The 16879-nt window shown below is 41.8% G+C and overlaps 1 protein-coding gene across 4 annotated transcripts in view; it reads right to left on the bottom strand.

Moving 5' to 3' along the window:
* Nucleotides 1-16879, bottom strand: part of ARMH3 (armadillo like helical domain containing 3) — a 124201-nt gene that overhangs the window by 62913 nt on the left and 44409 nt on the right. For all 4 annotated transcript variants that reach the window (XM_069019858.1, XM_069019860.1, XM_069019861.1 and 1 more), the window contains exons 21-23: nucleotides 9462-9544; nucleotides 8814-8940; nucleotides 6069-6144 (exon numbers count right to left, since the gene is read on the bottom strand). In XM_069019858.1, the coding sequence (XP_068875959.1) occupies nucleotides 6069-6144; nucleotides 8814-8940; nucleotides 9462-9544 (286 nt within the window). The remainder of the gene's footprint in view (nucleotides 1-6068; nucleotides 6145-8813; nucleotides 8941-9461; nucleotides 9545-16879) is intronic.

The raw sequence follows: 16879 nt of genomic DNA, 5'->3' as shown, positions 1-16879 counted from the left end.
AGAGAAAACAGGCTTGACATTGTCAGAGTCCCTTCCCAGGCAGCCGTGACTGAAATGGAAGTAAATAGCAGAAAGAAGGAAGGTGACCTGGGATTGTACCTGACTTGCTGAACCATGCTGCTGTGTTTGTGGAACTTGTCCATACAATGCCACTCAACCAACAGATTTGCTCTCTGGATTTGGGCCAGTGCAGAGACAACATTTAATTAAGACATTGCATGAATGAGAAAGAATGAAAGAAAATTATAGCAGAACGAAATTGGCTATGGCTCTGTAAAACAAATACACCAAGATGAATCAGCTAGTAAATAAAAGCAAAAACTGAAAACTAACACTGCTGCCTCGAGAAGAAATCAGACAATGTACAAGAAACGAAGTGCTGAAGTTACAAGACTAGATGAAAGCCTTAAACATTAATAAAAATAATTGAAACATGGGTAAAGACTGCTGAGAAAAGATGAAACATTGCAACCCAAGATAGGAATGCTTCTTTCCTTCCCTTTTGATTCTTCTGTTAATATGTTCCTGGTCATAAGGTCTTTCCCTTTCCATCCACTTGCTTCCTCTGTTCAGGTGCCAGCTAATGCCAGAATCCGTTCACATCAAGATCTGTTCCACCTAGCAAAGGAACCTTCCGTACCACAATACTGCAAGGTCGAGTGAAAAACAAGCAGTGGTAGCAGGTGAACTCTGAGTAACCACTATAACTCTCTTATAACCACTGTGGCATTCCAGGAACTGTTCTACTGTGCCAGAGTCCCTGGGCAATCAGAAAACCATGCAACAAGAAACACATGAAATGACAAGAAGGGTCTGCTAGTTTTGCTACTTCAGTGAGGAGTGACCACAGATCACTAAAACAGAACCAGAACAAAGCCAGAATCCTCATCTAAAATCTGCTATTTGTTTTTCAGCATCAGAATTTTTTCAGGCTACCACCTGAAAACTGCAATGAACTAATTCTTCAAATAGCTTGGATGCATAAACCTCAGAAGTTTCCTTACATCATTTTAGTAAGAATTGATCCATAATCTTACCAAGCTTGTGTTATGATTTAAAAGTACCAATAATATACAACTCTGGGTTTTTCTTTGAGCTTTGATGTTTTTTTTCTTATTAAAAAAAATAATTGTTGACTGTCTTGTACTATCCTGTGATCTGAGCTCAGTCAGGCAGATTAGGAGTGACAGCATGTCAGAGGTCATTACCATTAAACACACCTCAGTGAACAATTCAATGGAGCTGTTATTCCACCAGTGTAGTCCTCACAGGTGGTTTTAAGAATTGCAGGGAATGAACTCCAGATCATTGTGGGCTTTAATCTGCATGCCTGAGCACCCTCTACTGCTCTGCACTGGCTGGCCCTGAGCAGTTCCACATGGTCCCACAGTCCCAGGGGACTCATCCAGTGCAACAGTACTGCTGGAAGGAGCAACACCTGAGTGTCCTTAGCCAACCCTTGTGGTTCATCTGGGAGAAGCTGCAAACAAGCAGGTGCTTGGTATTTTCAGCCAGGAGATTATGGCTTTAATAAGCCCATTGTCAAGGGAAACGTGTTTGTGTGCGTTCTACATGTAAATAAATATATATAATTTAAGTGCATATATGTGGGTATGTCTGTGTATGTATTTATATATGCACAGACATTCCTATATGGATATTCACATTATATAAGTGCATATACGTACAATGTGCACACAGACATCCATATTTTAATATATATGCCCATCGATTTTCTTGATCATTTCTTTTCATAAACAAGCTTTAAGCTTGCTCTCCCCTTTTCAATCTCACTCATATTGGCAAGAAATGTGTTTGTATGTCCACTATGTCTGTACAGAGAGAGAAGGAAGAAAATGTGTGTGTACAGATGTAAACATATTTTGTACACAGTCTCAGCTGACTGTAATCCATAGGTCACCACTTACGCCACAAAAACAGATGCATTTCTCTATCAGCAGGTCCACTTTCACACATCGTGCAAAAAAGCCATTGCAACATAACTAGGTCAGCAGCATTTTGGTCTTCTCTCCCCTTAAACAGATGCTAAATTCCTTTCATTGTGGTGGAACCATGCTGAAGGTATGATGTGGACTGCTTGCAGCCACCCACTTTCTAAGAAATATCTGAATTAAGCCTTGTCATCAGTCCAAGTTTTCAATAAGTGCAGTTCTGTGAGTGCTGGTAATTTATCAGGAGCTCTAGTGTCAGGGCCAAGTGTTCTACAGCAAACAAGCACAGCCCAATTTGGCCTAAGTAAAATTGCAAATGTTCCTTCAGAGTGCTCCTGCATAGACTGGCACCGAGCATAACCATTTTACACGCATCCATGCAATGCTCTGAGTGCTCCTCCCAAATCCCATCTCTCCTTTACAACCCCAAAAGCAGCCCTGGGAGAAGCAGCACCTTCCATTCAAGGAAAGAGGATCACACAGGGTGGCTCAAGTGGAACAAAAGTAGCTGCAAGATGGAAGAGTGAACAAAAGCACCCAAGCGAGGACTGCAGCGTATGCTACAACAGCACAGAAAACACCTTCAAAAAATAATCCTATCACCTAGTTCCATGCTACAAACTTACTCTCTGCATATTAAAAGTGTTTCAGTGAGAAAAATAGAATTACTTTAAAAATTATGATGGGGCTGAATTTCAGACAAGGGAGAAATTCAGTCTATTAATCATCGAGTAAATCTATTTATTCACCTTGGAAAAATCCTGATCAGAAGAAAGTCTATTAAAAGAATACAGGGATTCAGCTGCCACCTTTCTCACTGAATAGGCAATCAGAAAATGCCCCTTTGAACCCTGTATTAATAAAATTCTCATTAAATGCAAACCAGCACAATGTTATCTTGAAGAGGCTCATTAGTTAAAAAAAAAAAAAAAACTTGTCTCAAAATGTGTTTATTTCCTCAGAGGTGAGAAGGTGAGTTCTCAAACCACCCATTGCTGCACCTTCCTATTTCAACCCCATCAGTGCTGCAGCTATATCTTGCAGTCTATCACATCTCAATTATTTATGAAAACCACAGAGACAAATCCACAGACAGAAATCATAATGACTATTATGAGATAGGACAGCAATCAGAATCACTCATTCCTGTTTGGTATGTAAGATTTTCAGACAGATAGGGATATTATTATTCTTTCTTCTTCAATTTTTCATTTTCTTTGGGTTGGACAGAAATTATGAATTATCTGTAGAAAGGAGAGAAGGCAGGAATAGGCTTCCTATCTCTCAATACTCAAAAAGAATATTCATTACTCCTTTTTTCACTGGAATAAGGACAAGAAAAATCAGATAATCAGCAACAACAAAACTCAGACTGTCTAGTGGAGAACTTTTAGTCCAACTAAAAGGTACTGTTCATACCATAATAGGATACACAAAGCAGGATCTCTCTCTGTGGCTGAGTTTAAAGAAGAACATGTCTAAGATTCTCTAGGCATTACTCATCCTGACTCTCTATTTAAACAATTAATCAGCTGAGCTCATCAGTCCAGCACTGTGGGGTACAAGCAGGACTGTTCTGGTGTCTCCTCAACAGTTACTCCTGTAACACAAATGCATTGCAGCCTTTGAACATTGTAAAGAACTCACCACTCCTCTCCTGGCAGAAATACCCATAAAACTGTACACTAGGATTTAAGACACTTGTTGAAGCCCACTGTATGCATGCACAGGCAGATGCTTGTACATTTAGAAAACCCACTAAAAGCCCTAGGATAAGGAAATTGCAATGTTTATTTATTTTTAAATAGCTTGTGTAATGAGACCAAGATATAAACCAAAGCATGACTTAGCACTGCACAGTTACAGCAAAAAGCAGGTAATTACTACTCAAAAACTTTCCAGAATGACGAAGCAAGGCGAGGAAAAAATCCAGTGCGGATTCCTCTAAATTCATTTCCTTTGTGGCAAAAGCAGCCAAATAAGACACAGTACACTAAGATCACTCTAAGGGAAAACAGAAGGGGCACAAACAAACAGATACCCAGATAATGGGGAGCTAAGTCTAGTTCTAGTCCCAGTCACCACTTTGAACCATCACACTGTCAGACACCTTCACACAAGCACACTACACCCTTGGATTTCTCTGGCTGCTCTGAAACCTAGTCAACTAAAGAACCCTTCAAATGTAGTATTTTTACCATTAGAAGAAAACAAACCAAAAGACAAAATTCTCTCTCCTTCCTTTTCTTTTGGGAGTGAGGAAATGGGATAAATCAAACAGACTAACTTCTCAGAATTCTAATCCCTCTCACGGCCTTAAATCATCCATAATTTAGACCTTTACTAATTTCACCGAATGAAAAGCAGTCATTCATGAAATTTCAACACAGATGAGCAGTTGGGTGGAGCAGGGGAAAGCTACCAGAAGTTCAGGAGAGAAACAGACTAGAGGCTCCACTGATTCCAGACATCACCACGTTCTGAACATGTCTGATACAGGCTGTCCTTGAAGGGACACACATGTTCTCACCTCCTCGTCTTCTCTGACTAGACGCAAAACTGTGTGACTTTGTTTTGATTTTCTTCTTAAATATGTCATCACAGAGGCATTACCAGCCTCTCTCCTTGGCCCAGTTTTGGCTGGCAGCATGTCCATCTTTCAGAGCCATCAGAGACTGGCTCTGCTGGACATGGTGGAAGCTTCCAGGAGCTCCTCACAGGAACCACCTCTGTGCCCCCCCTGCTACTGAAAACCAGGCCGTGCAGAACCAATACAAAGGGGTATCATGGTGTCAGTTTTTTGGTTGCATCTTGTCTCAATTGCACGCTGATCTTCACAGAAGCAGTTGCGAAGCCAACAGGAAATAAGCCCATGCAAAGTCTCGGTTCCACAAACCAGCAATGAGCACAAACCCTCTGTGATCAATTGGTTTTTCTCTCTTCCCAGCTTAGACTTCCCTCCCTGGTTATACAGAGCATTCCCAGAGCAGACACTTTGTGTCACATTAAGTGACATTAGTCAACAGCCAGCTGTTCTGCTGCTTCACTCCTAGTGCACTATCTACCCACAAGTGTTCACTTACATCAGTTTAAAAAAAAAACAAAAATAAGGATAGTAGCAAAGTAAGTCTAGAATCACACATGATGTTATCAAGCTTACAGACTTATTAAAGGACTCTTTAAGGTGGTTTACAGACACGTAAGATGCATACTGACTTGAAAGATGCCCTCAGAGAGTTTGTCCTACACAGTGCCTTTTGTAGTGAGGAAAACAAGTACTAGCCTAGCAATACAACAGTAGTGAGCTACTTGGTGTTGCACAGACACCAAGTGTCTGGGGTGACTAGGGAAGTGGTAGACAGATTGTTTTTCAGTATAAATACTTGTATCTTTTATGGTTTGTTTACAAGCCAGAGCTAAGAAGTAAGTTTTTCCTCTCAACATTCCTCCGTTTTCCAATCAATCATATCCATGATCCTCTTGCCCAGTACCCAGCTTGGTCAGTAGTAGCTGCTTCAGGTGCCAGAAAAGTAAGTTACTGCCACTGTGAAACAATACATACCTAGATTTACACTCTCTAGTCTTACAAGTAAAGCACAACTTTTCCCCTTCTGCCCTTGAACAGGAAGAAGTTTAAGAGAACACTGAAATGTCCTTAAATAATCAGTTTTAAACACACACAAAACTCTTGCAATGTTAAGAGGCCTCAAATCTGCTTATTACAGCAGGCTTACAGTCCCCTTCATAGCTTTGTGGAATTGCAATAGAATCACGCAATAGAAATCCATTAGGTTCACAATTGCTCTGCCAGCACAGCATTATTCTCTACTATGTAACTTCTCCCAAGAACGATGTGAGGATTAATTCATTACAGTTTGTGCTATGCTTTCAAAGCACTCAGTCTACAGAAGAGCTAAGAGAATTATTAGAGGACAATCAAATTCTGGTGATCCTTCCTTTATGCCTGTGGGCCCTGTTTAGAGCAACAATTTAGCCCAACAATTAGAACAAATTGAAAACAAAATTCATTCAAACAAATGTGAAAGTGTCATGATAAAAATGTAATCACACAGGAAACGAGAAACTTTGAAAGAGTAATTAACTTCTACTCCTTACCTAATATTGACTAATGCATGGGTCACCTTGCTTGCAGGCTCTTTCCATTGACCAGCATTGGTAGACAGCCTTAGAACTGAAAAGAGAAGAGAGTTAACAGTGCTGGCACAGAACTGGCAATTTCATAATTCAAAACAGGGGGAAAAAAAAATCTGCTTTGGCAAGATGGCAGTCCAGGAATCACATCAAAGCAACGGTCATCTTTGACATGATCTGTGATCCAGGGCAGAAGTTCCCTTCAAAGCTCATCTAAGAAACACAAGGAACATGGAAGGGGTGAGAAGAGCAGAGTAACAACTTGGAGGCAGAGGGGATAGAAGAACCAGGGTCCTCCTAACTGCTTTCATTATCACACACAGCTCATTTTCCCCAGAAACAGGGCAGCGTCCCAAGCTTAGAATAACTTTTATTCCACACACAGCTGTTCTCCTCCAGCTCCTGCTTATGCAAGGTTCCATCTGAACTGGACTACATACTGCAGTTTAAACCCTGTCCAGCAATGATGAAATTCTTTACATGCCCATTTATCTAGAGTTGCAGACAGGAATTACACACCAGCCTAAAGAAAAAACACTCCCTGTAGGAAGAAAGGTGGTGTTCTCTTGCACAGATGGTCTCTGACAGACTTAAGTGCAGATCTGAAACATTCTGCAACAGGAACAACTAGGGAACCCAATTCTTTTCTGCCAGAGTACCAAAAATATTTATTTAGGTCAAAATACGTAGTGTTTTTATGGTGGCAGTTACCTGTACGTCTCTTGATAAGCATCAAAACAGTAACAGATCCTGTAGCAGATGTTTTGATTAATTTCCATATTGCCTGAACAAAGGGAATTTTCTATTAATTTGCACATACAGGGTTTTCTGGGGGTTAGGTTCCACAACAAAAGTTCACCCTCAATTTAGAAGTGAAGGAACAGCTCACCATCTGAATTTAGGATCATCCAGAAACATTGATGTTGTAAGTGAATGATTAAGCACAGTGGCCGCACACTTATGTCTATAATTGCAGGACAGAAGCTTTCAGTCCTGCAAATCTGGATAAAGTTCAGTTCCAGAACAAGAGAAAAAAAACCAAATCAATTAGATTCCACCTCCACTCCCAACATGCAAAGTTTCAACCATATTAACAGAAAAACTAAAGGACAGAGCAGCTTTCTCATCTGTGCTAACCAATACCCCAAGGCTAGGGGACAGAAGGGTCACTGTAGTCTCAGAAATGGGCTGACAAGCAAAGGAAACTATCAGGACACCTGGTGGCTTTCATCACCTTGAGACAGTGCTACCTTCTCACCTTCTATTCTACCATTACATGTCATCTGCAGAAAAAAGTTGTCAGCTCTGAGTAACATTGTTTTGTCAAATAGTAGGTACTGTACTTGAGTATCTGAAGTAATATATGCAGAGAGAGTTTCAATTCAGGCATCTGCAAGAGTAATTAAATGGGGTTTACTCTACGTAGGAGGATGGAAAACATTCATGTGAGAAATGAATTGTTTTAATAGGTCAGGTGTGGTGTGCCTTTTGCAACCCAACTGAGGAAGTATCTGAGTGCATTTTCTTCTATTCCACGTATCTTCAGCTTCCACAAGGGATGGGTTTGAAAAAATTATTAGCTAGTAAAAGCACCTCATTTTACTAGCTGCAACTCTTGAGAGTAGAAAACGGGTTAGCAAAAAATCTTATGCACTCAGAGGGCAAAAAAATGGCCAAGTGAACTCTTATGTAATGGCTGAAAACTGTAGGGAATTCATACAAAAGGGCAGTTTGTTTCTGCTTGCAGTTACAGAGGGTAGTCGGCTACTTTTATTTAGGTGAGAATGTCTCTCTTCATGTCAGAAGAGGGCTGTGGCCAACTGTCTGCCCTTTAACTCTCCTTATATGCTTATATTAACTCCTGTTGTTCATTGGGTGATCGTGCCGAGAAGGGAACAGAGGGTGAAGGAATGAAAGGTCCTTTCGTAATAAAGCAAACAAACAACATAACTATATTCTTTTTTTCACAGCTTCAAGTTATGCAGCACACCAGTGCTGCTGCAGCTACCCTGGGCTGCAGGTTCCTGTGTATAACACTGCCTGATTATGCCTCCATGCATTCCTTGCTCTTCTTTGCTCCTCTTCCCTGCTGGATGTCACTTGGCTCCCTTCCCTCTCTCGCTGAAGGATGGCAGCTTCTCCCTGTTTTGCCAGTGGGCACATTCTTCAGTCCAGTGATTCACTTGTCACTGCAAGCAGGTTTGTGAGGGCTGCTTTCTTGGTTGCTTTGGCAATGAGTGAAGTAGATGTGATTTGTCTAGCACAGCAAGCTTCTTGCTATAAGTTTCTCAAATTCTTCTCCAAATTCTTATTTGCATTCAGTGTTTCTCTATGCTGGGTGGTTCTGCAGCACGTACCTGCCTTTTGACTTGAAATCGTTGAATGTAATAGAGGAAAACTACACAGAAATGCATGAAATACAACATACTCCATTGTAATAACAAATTTATATTTCCAACATTAAGTGACAGAGAGAGGGGCAAGGAGTCTGTTCGTATTTTTTTGACATTTAAAAAAAAATTATCCTTTTAGCAAGTTTATCCCTCTCTCAATTCTTAATTTACCAACATGCCCTAGTACACAAAACACGTTCACCCAGCACGACACACATCAGTAGCAGGTAGACAGGAAACACCTGACGCAAACATCCCTCTTCCACCACACTCACTTCCAGGCAGCAGCAATCCTGACAAGTCAGGAGGTACTTACCCATAGAATAAAGGTTGTCAAAATTCTGGTGCATCCGAATGATTTCATAATACAGCTCATCATAGCTGCTGGGAGTGGGCAGAAATGTGTCTCCATAAGTGATGAACATGTTAAACAGGTTCACAACCTATACAAGTAAAAAGAAGTTGCAACAGGAATATTTATCCCAAATCTATTCTGCATCAGAAACAGTACAAACTATGTCCAAAACCTTCAAATAAACAGCTTGCAGTTGCAGCAGATAGCATAACATTACCTCATTGCTTTATCTATTATTTTCTTTATAGTACCAAAGAGACAGACAAGAAGCTTAAATACTGTTTTATCTGGGACCAGAAAAACACGTTTCTATTTTGCATACAAAGGGCCACAGAACAAGAAAAAAATATAATCAAATCTGGAAAATTAAACTAGGCCTTTCCTCACATAGACTTCTTTCAATGAGCCGTCCAAGCACTGTCCTTTCCGAACACCTAGAGAAACCAACCACAATGATACTCCTCTGCTTCATGGCCTTGTTCTCATATCTCCCTAACAAGCCAGCAATCCTTTCTGGAATCCTTTCAGGATTACGATTCTTTCCTAAGATTCATTCACAATTAAGTTGTTAAAAGATAAGAGGATTTGTGCAAGGGTAAAGATGCTCACCATAAGAGCAAGGGTGAAGATGTTGTGCTTGGCCAGCAACACAGTCTCATTAGACATGAGGAACTTCAACAAGTTGATCAAAGCTAGGAGAAAATAGTAAGTATTTTTAAAATAGTTTAAAAAGCAAAGCCATTACCAACAAGTCACTTAAATACAGATGCATTTACATAACCTAGTGCAAGCTAAACTAAATGCCAGCTATTCACCTCAGAAATATATCAATTTATATGTAGGGTTTAGCGGTGCTTTTTGTTGCTAAAATACTCGGCTGAACAGGTAAGTGACAGCTATTTTACCTTCCCACATTTATTCTCCTACACTCACTTCCCAATCAAATCTACTCAGGCTCAAGGTACGTCTCTTGTTAGCTCAGTCAGCTCATGGAGATTTTTCTGTCTGCTAGATCCTGGAGTGAGCTTTGGGGTTGGAGAATCCAACTGTCTTGTTTCTGCTTCATATATCACCAACATGATGTATGCATAGTCAGCCCCAAACTGTCACTCTTGTTGATACATGCAGTTATAAAAAATAAAAAAGGTAAGAAAACCCCCACAGCACAGCTTTTCTGTAGCTCTGTGTCAATGCTACTGCACTGCTAAAAAGAAGGATGTAGTACTTTATTGTGCCAGTTATCTGGGGCTGTGCCATAAAGATTACAGATCTGGTTCAAACTTGTCTTAAATAATAAAACAACAAAAGCTCCTGCTGTAACCACCCAGTATCAGTTAGTAACAGTGGTAATTAACAAAAAGGTTGGCTAAAAATGCTTTAATCAAAGAGACTTTACAATAAACAACTGTATTCCATGCACTTTAATAAAATGTAAAGTTCCTTATCTTTTTTTTTCTAGTTGTTGAGATTTTCAGAAAACTAGTTTCTTCTGCATTATAGCTGTTCAAGAGTAAAAGCTGAAGGCTGACTGGAAGAGGTTCTTAATGTACTCTCTGCTCTGAAGTCAACAGATTTCAAGACTTAAAACGTCTGAATTAAGATGTCATGAAAAGTCAATGCTGGAACACTGTACACACCTTTTTTTAAAGGTTCTTAATTATCTACTAATTGGTAACTTCATCCAACAGAACAATACCAGGCATTACTCCAATTTTTTAAAGGCACAAGTAGAATTTGTTAATCCCTTTTTCCCCCCCACCATTACACAAGCATCACACACTACCCAGTAACCTGTGAGAAAATAAGCAGTGGTTTGGGAGAGCTCCACAGGTAATGCAGAAAAAAACCATTCACCTCAGCCCAAAGTACAGGCTATGAAAGAGGAAGAGGTAAAGCACAGGGAACAGGAATGAGGTATGGGCAGAATTTAGATACTCATCCCCTTCAAGATTACAGAGGTAAAATCAAAACACCTACAAGCAAAATGATGTGAACACACCGGTCAGATCTTGAATTAAAGGAAACTGTCAGATTCTAAATGCAGTCCTGCAATCTCTACTTTACAATACTAGAAGTTCACCATGAGTATCAAAAGTTTATATATGCACACCCAAAGGGAAGCCTACAGCCCCAAGGAGGGTATTTACTCATCACAGGCAGAAGCTACTTCAGTTTAATCTTCCAGGGGGTGGCTGATGCTGAACTGCAAACCAGGAACGAACAAAGTTCTCTGCAAACTCCAGACATGCAAGCGATGTATCTTTCAGAGCTATTCCAGGATTTAACCATCAGTAATAGCATTTCTCCCTTCCATGTCTGCAGCTCACCTCATGAAGCAGATTCATTCACACCTTTTCAATCCAGCCACATAACTCTCCACGCCATCATCACCCCATCATCAGACAAACTCCTGGGACCAAAACCAGAGCTTGGATTCCACAATAACACAGCTCTGGAAATACCCCTGTCAGTTACTTTTCTGCAAAACAAACGTTTCAAAACAAAGTAGCAGGTACAGATGGGCTCTCCACTGGAGCAAAGATCCAGCTAAAAACAGGTTGCCAAGGTAACCAAACCTCCATAGCAAAAAAGTCTCCTGTAGTCAGTGCCTTGGACTGCAGACAGCTGCCCTGCATCTCTGTCATAGCAGCTCATCAGCCATCTCTCCATCTCGGAGTTTCAAGCATTTAGTTACAAGGCTTTACCTCCTTCCCAGCCGTGAAAGCCCACAGGGCCACAGCTCATGAACAGGTGCTGCTGTTCAACTACCGGCAGCTTGGGTTTGTGGAAGCAAAGTAGCAGAGCTCTGGATTTCTTATGACAAGTTGTGAGAAGCCTCACGTTCATCTCTTTGCCTCTTGCTCTACTGCAAGAGCTCTGCTGAATGGCCTTTGCCAGCAGGTCATGGCACAGTGTGACAAGAAGCCACCACTGAACATCCAAAAACAGTGAACATGAAAGCTGCCCATGATGAGGAGAACTATTTTGAAAAGAACGAGCGTATTTGTCCAGAGCACAAGCACTGACCAAATGACGAGGACAAGCACCCTACAACTGCCCACTGCAACACTTCTCACAGACCACCCTGAAGCACTTGTACTGCCCTGTATTGGTGACAACACTTGAAGGAGAACTAGCTCTGTTCTCTCCCTACATTTGTTTCAGCCATTGTGATGAATCTATGTTTAATTTTCCTGTTTCAGTTAGAAAGAAGACGAGATTACCTCTGCTTGAAATCAGTATTTATACCTGAACTGCACTGCATCACAGCCCACTCAAAACAACCTGTGCTGCTCCTTCCCTAAGAACTAGGAAGGAGAGGAACATGCTTCACATGAAGAAGAAACTGAGTGCTGGGCTCAGAGCCTGGTCAGAAGAACTAATCCGTCAGAGGTTTACAGCCACTGTGTGCCGTGCACTGACAAATTTATCAAGTGTTAGGAAACCACACATTCCAGAAGAAGTTGCAGTGTTCCTAACTGGGATATACACTACATTGATGCTAAAAGAGCAACCAATCTTTTTCCACGCCAGCACACACTGCAGCAGCCTCTATCAAGTGTCTCTAAGGAACACGAACACTGTGGAACCTTTAAATCCCTTTGCCGTGTCTGTAGTTTGTTTGTAAGGCAGACCCTGTACTGAAAATGAGGACAGCTATGCCCTGAAGTTTTCAGAACTAACAACTTTTAGATCTGGCTTCATATGCCTAGTGCCCTTCAGCAACAATTACACGCACAAAATAAACCTTTAGAGGAAAGTCCAACTGACTGAACACCCCTCTGCCCTCGAGCTCCAACGGAGCACTGATGCCACTGTTCCTGAGCAATCTGAAGCCAAACCAGATGTGTCACTTTTTCCCTGCTGCAATCAACTGCTCGCCTCTCATACCCCACCTGCAGGCTGCCCTTGCACACTAGCCAGGAAATTATGCCTTTTTTTTTTTTTCCCAACAGAGAAGCAGTTCAGTCTCCCAGCTGCACAGGCAGACACCAACATGATCCTTGCTTGGGCTCAGCCACCTTATCCCAAATTATGCTCCAGGATTTAACAGCAATGGATGGTTTGGGCATGAGATCTATTTCAGCATTAACTGGAAAAAAGCACCATTTTTGCAATACCCTCTAAAGCCTTTTTTTTCCTCCCTAAAGATATCTGTTCTTGGCATTCATTAGCCTGACCCAAACACCCACTGTGGTGAGTCTTGAGATATCCATAACTTCACAATACAACAGGGTCACTAGTACTTCTTTAGCAATAAAGGGAGATGGCTCTAACTAAACAAGCAGCCACCAGTATTTTCATGTAAGTGACCTGAACTGAGTGCACTGACTGTGCCTCTTAAATCAACAAGAAGAGAACACAGCTTTGGACAACTATGTTTACAGCCTGAAACCCAAGTAGACAAGCATGCTGAGTGGACACAGAGCCATGTGACTGGCTCTGTGTGAAAAGTGGTATAAAGCAGGTTGGTTCTTAGGGCAATTTTCTCTCCAAAAAATTATTATAGCAAAAGGATGAAAAGTGACATCACAGATACCCTCCTCTACTTTTTAAACTGAAATGACTGCAGTGAAAGAACCTCTTAGCTCTTTCTCTGCACAGCTGCTTTTGAAGACACTTTCCCTTATCATCTCCCATAGCCACTCTGTCTGCCAAGGAGCAGCAGTACTCCTGCTCAGTTATTTGCTGCCCTCCCCCAAACCAATCCTCTGAGAGAAGACTGCAGGCAGCCACCATCTCTCCTTTTCTCTGTCAGGAAGGAGGTAATTCCTATTACAGATGCCCTTCACTCCCTCCTTCCCCTATTCCTATTCCCACAGCAGATTTACCCTCTTTCCCTGTAAGCCTTGTTTCAAACAGAAATATATTCAGCCCCATGTGAATTGGGATTCACACAATAGTTTTGGGTTTTTTTAGCATCTCAGTGTTCCCTGTTTGGATCATTTGTAATGCAACAGGACCATGGAGATAGACCAAGAGAAAAGGGGGAGAAAAAAGTAGTAGTATCATCCCCTGGGCAAGTCAGAATGTAGCACAGACTCTGCCAGGAGCATCAGAAGGCTCTGATGTGTTATTGCACAACACAGCAGAAGAGAAGAGCCCTGAGACACTCATCAATGAGAGCTTGGACGGGTTGAGCACAGTACAGAGGCCTCTGTCACTGCATCTGCTGCGCTTACAGGTCAAAAATCTTCTAATGGTGCATATAATGGCCCTCAAGAAAGCAGCAAGGGAGAAAGAGATGTGAGGGCTCCTCAGTTGCAGTGTAACAGCCATTAACAGGATCTAGTGCTCTACTAAAATCCTCCAATTTTCTACCCTTCAACTTTCAGGGCATACTGGGAAGAACAGTGATTTTCCCATTCCCTCTAGAAGTTACCATTGAGTCACCAGTATATTCAGCATCCTCCTCCCCATGTCTCAAATCAAAGCCTCCTCAGAAGGATCCCCACCCATATATCATGAGAAGGCAGCTGATCATGACATCTGGGCAACACTTCCATGCTGCAGAGAAGTCCTCTGCCTACAAGTGCTTCAGCAGAACAGTAACCACCCTGGATCTTCTATAGCCACCCTGTTCACGTGTATGTATTCTCAAGGCAAGGTCCACACTACTCACTGTAGCACATGGTAAGCCAGATCTGCTAAGGCTTAGTGCAACTAAGGCCACAATTGAGAGTAAAGTGGATTAGATTCTTCAGGAAGCATCACTGGTCTTTCTGTGCTTCAGTTCTTCCAACAGACAAGAGAAAACAGGACCATTCTATCTGCAACAGCACTGGAAGTATAAATAGAGCAAAATGAGGAGCCCTGGCTGTACCTGGCCAGATCAAAGGTCCACCTATGCTTAGTGTTCTGTCTCTAAATGGTCTCCATCAAACACTTGTTAAAAAAAAATAGACCAAACAATGCTTTCTTATATGTTCTTCCAGATTCCAAAATTCAGCATGATTCCCTTACACGAGGGGAACTACAGTACAGAATGTGAAAAAAACAGATTCTCACAACACAACAATACCACAACCACGGACCAGACCACTCTCTTGTTCCAGACTGGAAGTCACAAGGGCTAAGCTAGGATAACCACATAGCCCACTGTGCACCTATGAGGAGAAGAGACCCCAGAACAGAGTAATCACCTCTAGAAAATGCTATACCTGAAAGGCAATTCAGATTTAGGGAAGCAAAAGGCTCAAATATGCCATTCTGAGATGACCTAAGTGTTAAAATGGTGCAGATCTGGCCACAGTGAGCATTGGCAAGCACTCAGAAGAACAGTGATCAAAAGAGACTCAGGAGGAGATGAGTATCTACAGATTGGGTTTGACAGGAAAGAACAAACAGAGGTATTTTCCAGACAGAGTTGTAGGAATAAGAAGCGTGTCCAAGAAATAGTTACATTGCTATTACAAACTAATGCACCAGAACTCCCTGAGGCACAAACTATCCCAGCATCCTTGGACAAGCGAACCAATTACTCAGGGACAGCACTTGCAGCTTCCTGTCAATCACCCACAGCACCAGAAAACAAGACTGTTGCACCAATGCTGCAGTCCCCTCTCAGGGGAGCAGAGGAAGCAATAAAAGCTCTGTCAACATCACTAGTCAACATGCTCCAGCTCCTTCCCTCTGCTCTGATCAGGAGGGAGCACCCTGCTCACTGCTGTAACAATTACCTGGCTGGACGCTCCTCTACCCTCCCGGCTTGCTGCCACAGGCACTGCTGAGTTCCTCCTGCCAGCCACCACAGCTCTGTGGCAAAAAGCAGCTGGCAACTGGCAGGCTCCCCATCACCAGCACTCTACAGCTGTTCCCTCTTTTCCCCATGACTCGCTCTCAGGGGTACATCCATGAAAGCAGGCTGTTTTCTTAATGAGAATCAACAGCTTGCCAGAGGGCTGGAGCACATGCTGGCATAACCCATCGCTCCCAGGATCAGTCAAGCAGGCTATTTCACCTCCAACCCTTCACTTTCTTTATACAGCCCCCATCCTTGGAACTCACTGTTCCCACCTAAATGGAATCAACAGGGTGAAATTGCAAGCTTAATGGAAATGCTGATTGCTGATGCCAGAGCAATGCTGCTTGATGGCAATCCAGCAAGCAATAAGGAAGAACACAAATTTTCCAACTTTAGTTAAAGCTCAGATGAACAATATGCTTTTTCCTTAAAAATAAAATTAAAAAAAAAAAAAGCATACACCTACAAGCTTCATCCCTCTTTAGAGGGAAGAGTAGTATTGAGCTGAATTCTGTTTTGTCTGACAGTGTAGGTTCACACTGTTAAATAGTAGTCTTGGGAGTTACAGTTGCACTTTTTGCTTGGGTTTTTAAAACAGAAAAGGTGGAAAATCTGGAGAAAGAGAAGAAGTATTGTGTAAGAACATGGAAAGACAGCAAGGTAAGGAACCTAGGAGTGATACTGCCTGAACACAAAAAGGGGCCAGGGATAAATTATTGCATTCTGAATGCTGCAACCCCTCCAGGCAGAGAAAGAAACAGCTTTGAACAGCTGTAACACTTCTATCATCAATGGAACCATTTCCCAGGAGAAACTATCACACCATCTCCACTAGGTCACTGTGATCTGAAAACTGCTAGAGATTCAAATTCTCCAGTACTTGCTAGCTTTATTCAAAACAGGACAGAGCAACGTATCTGGATGAGACCTGCCAGGCTGAGGCAGGATGACCAAAAGGTTGCTAAACTTATCCATGCAAATTACTAAATTCCCTTTGTGCTCATCTGAGCAATGCTCTGCTGAGAAATTCGCATCCTGATCTCACCAGGTGATCAATAACAGCACCAAATCTTGTATTATTCTTTTTCTGTTCATCAGCTATCAGGGTCAAACTCTTTATCATCGGTATTAGAATATGTTAACATAAAGTAAAGGTAAACCAGAATTAAGTAAAAGCAGATGCTTCCAAAAAATAACCCATGCAGGGAATTTAGAACATCCTCCTTTACAAGAAAGCCACTGAGTTTCTGCATTTCTTACACTACCTTCTTAAAGAGTTTAA

This window comes from Aphelocoma coerulescens, chromosome 6, assembly GCF_041296385.1.
Source record: "Aphelocoma coerulescens isolate FSJ_1873_10779 chromosome 6, UR_Acoe_1.0, whole genome shotgun sequence".
NCBI classification, from domain to species: Eukaryota; Metazoa; Chordata; class Aves; order Passeriformes; family Corvidae; genus Aphelocoma; species Aphelocoma coerulescens.
Note: the sequence above shows the minus strand (reverse complement) of the source record. Positions and strands in the feature narration are given on the sequence as shown.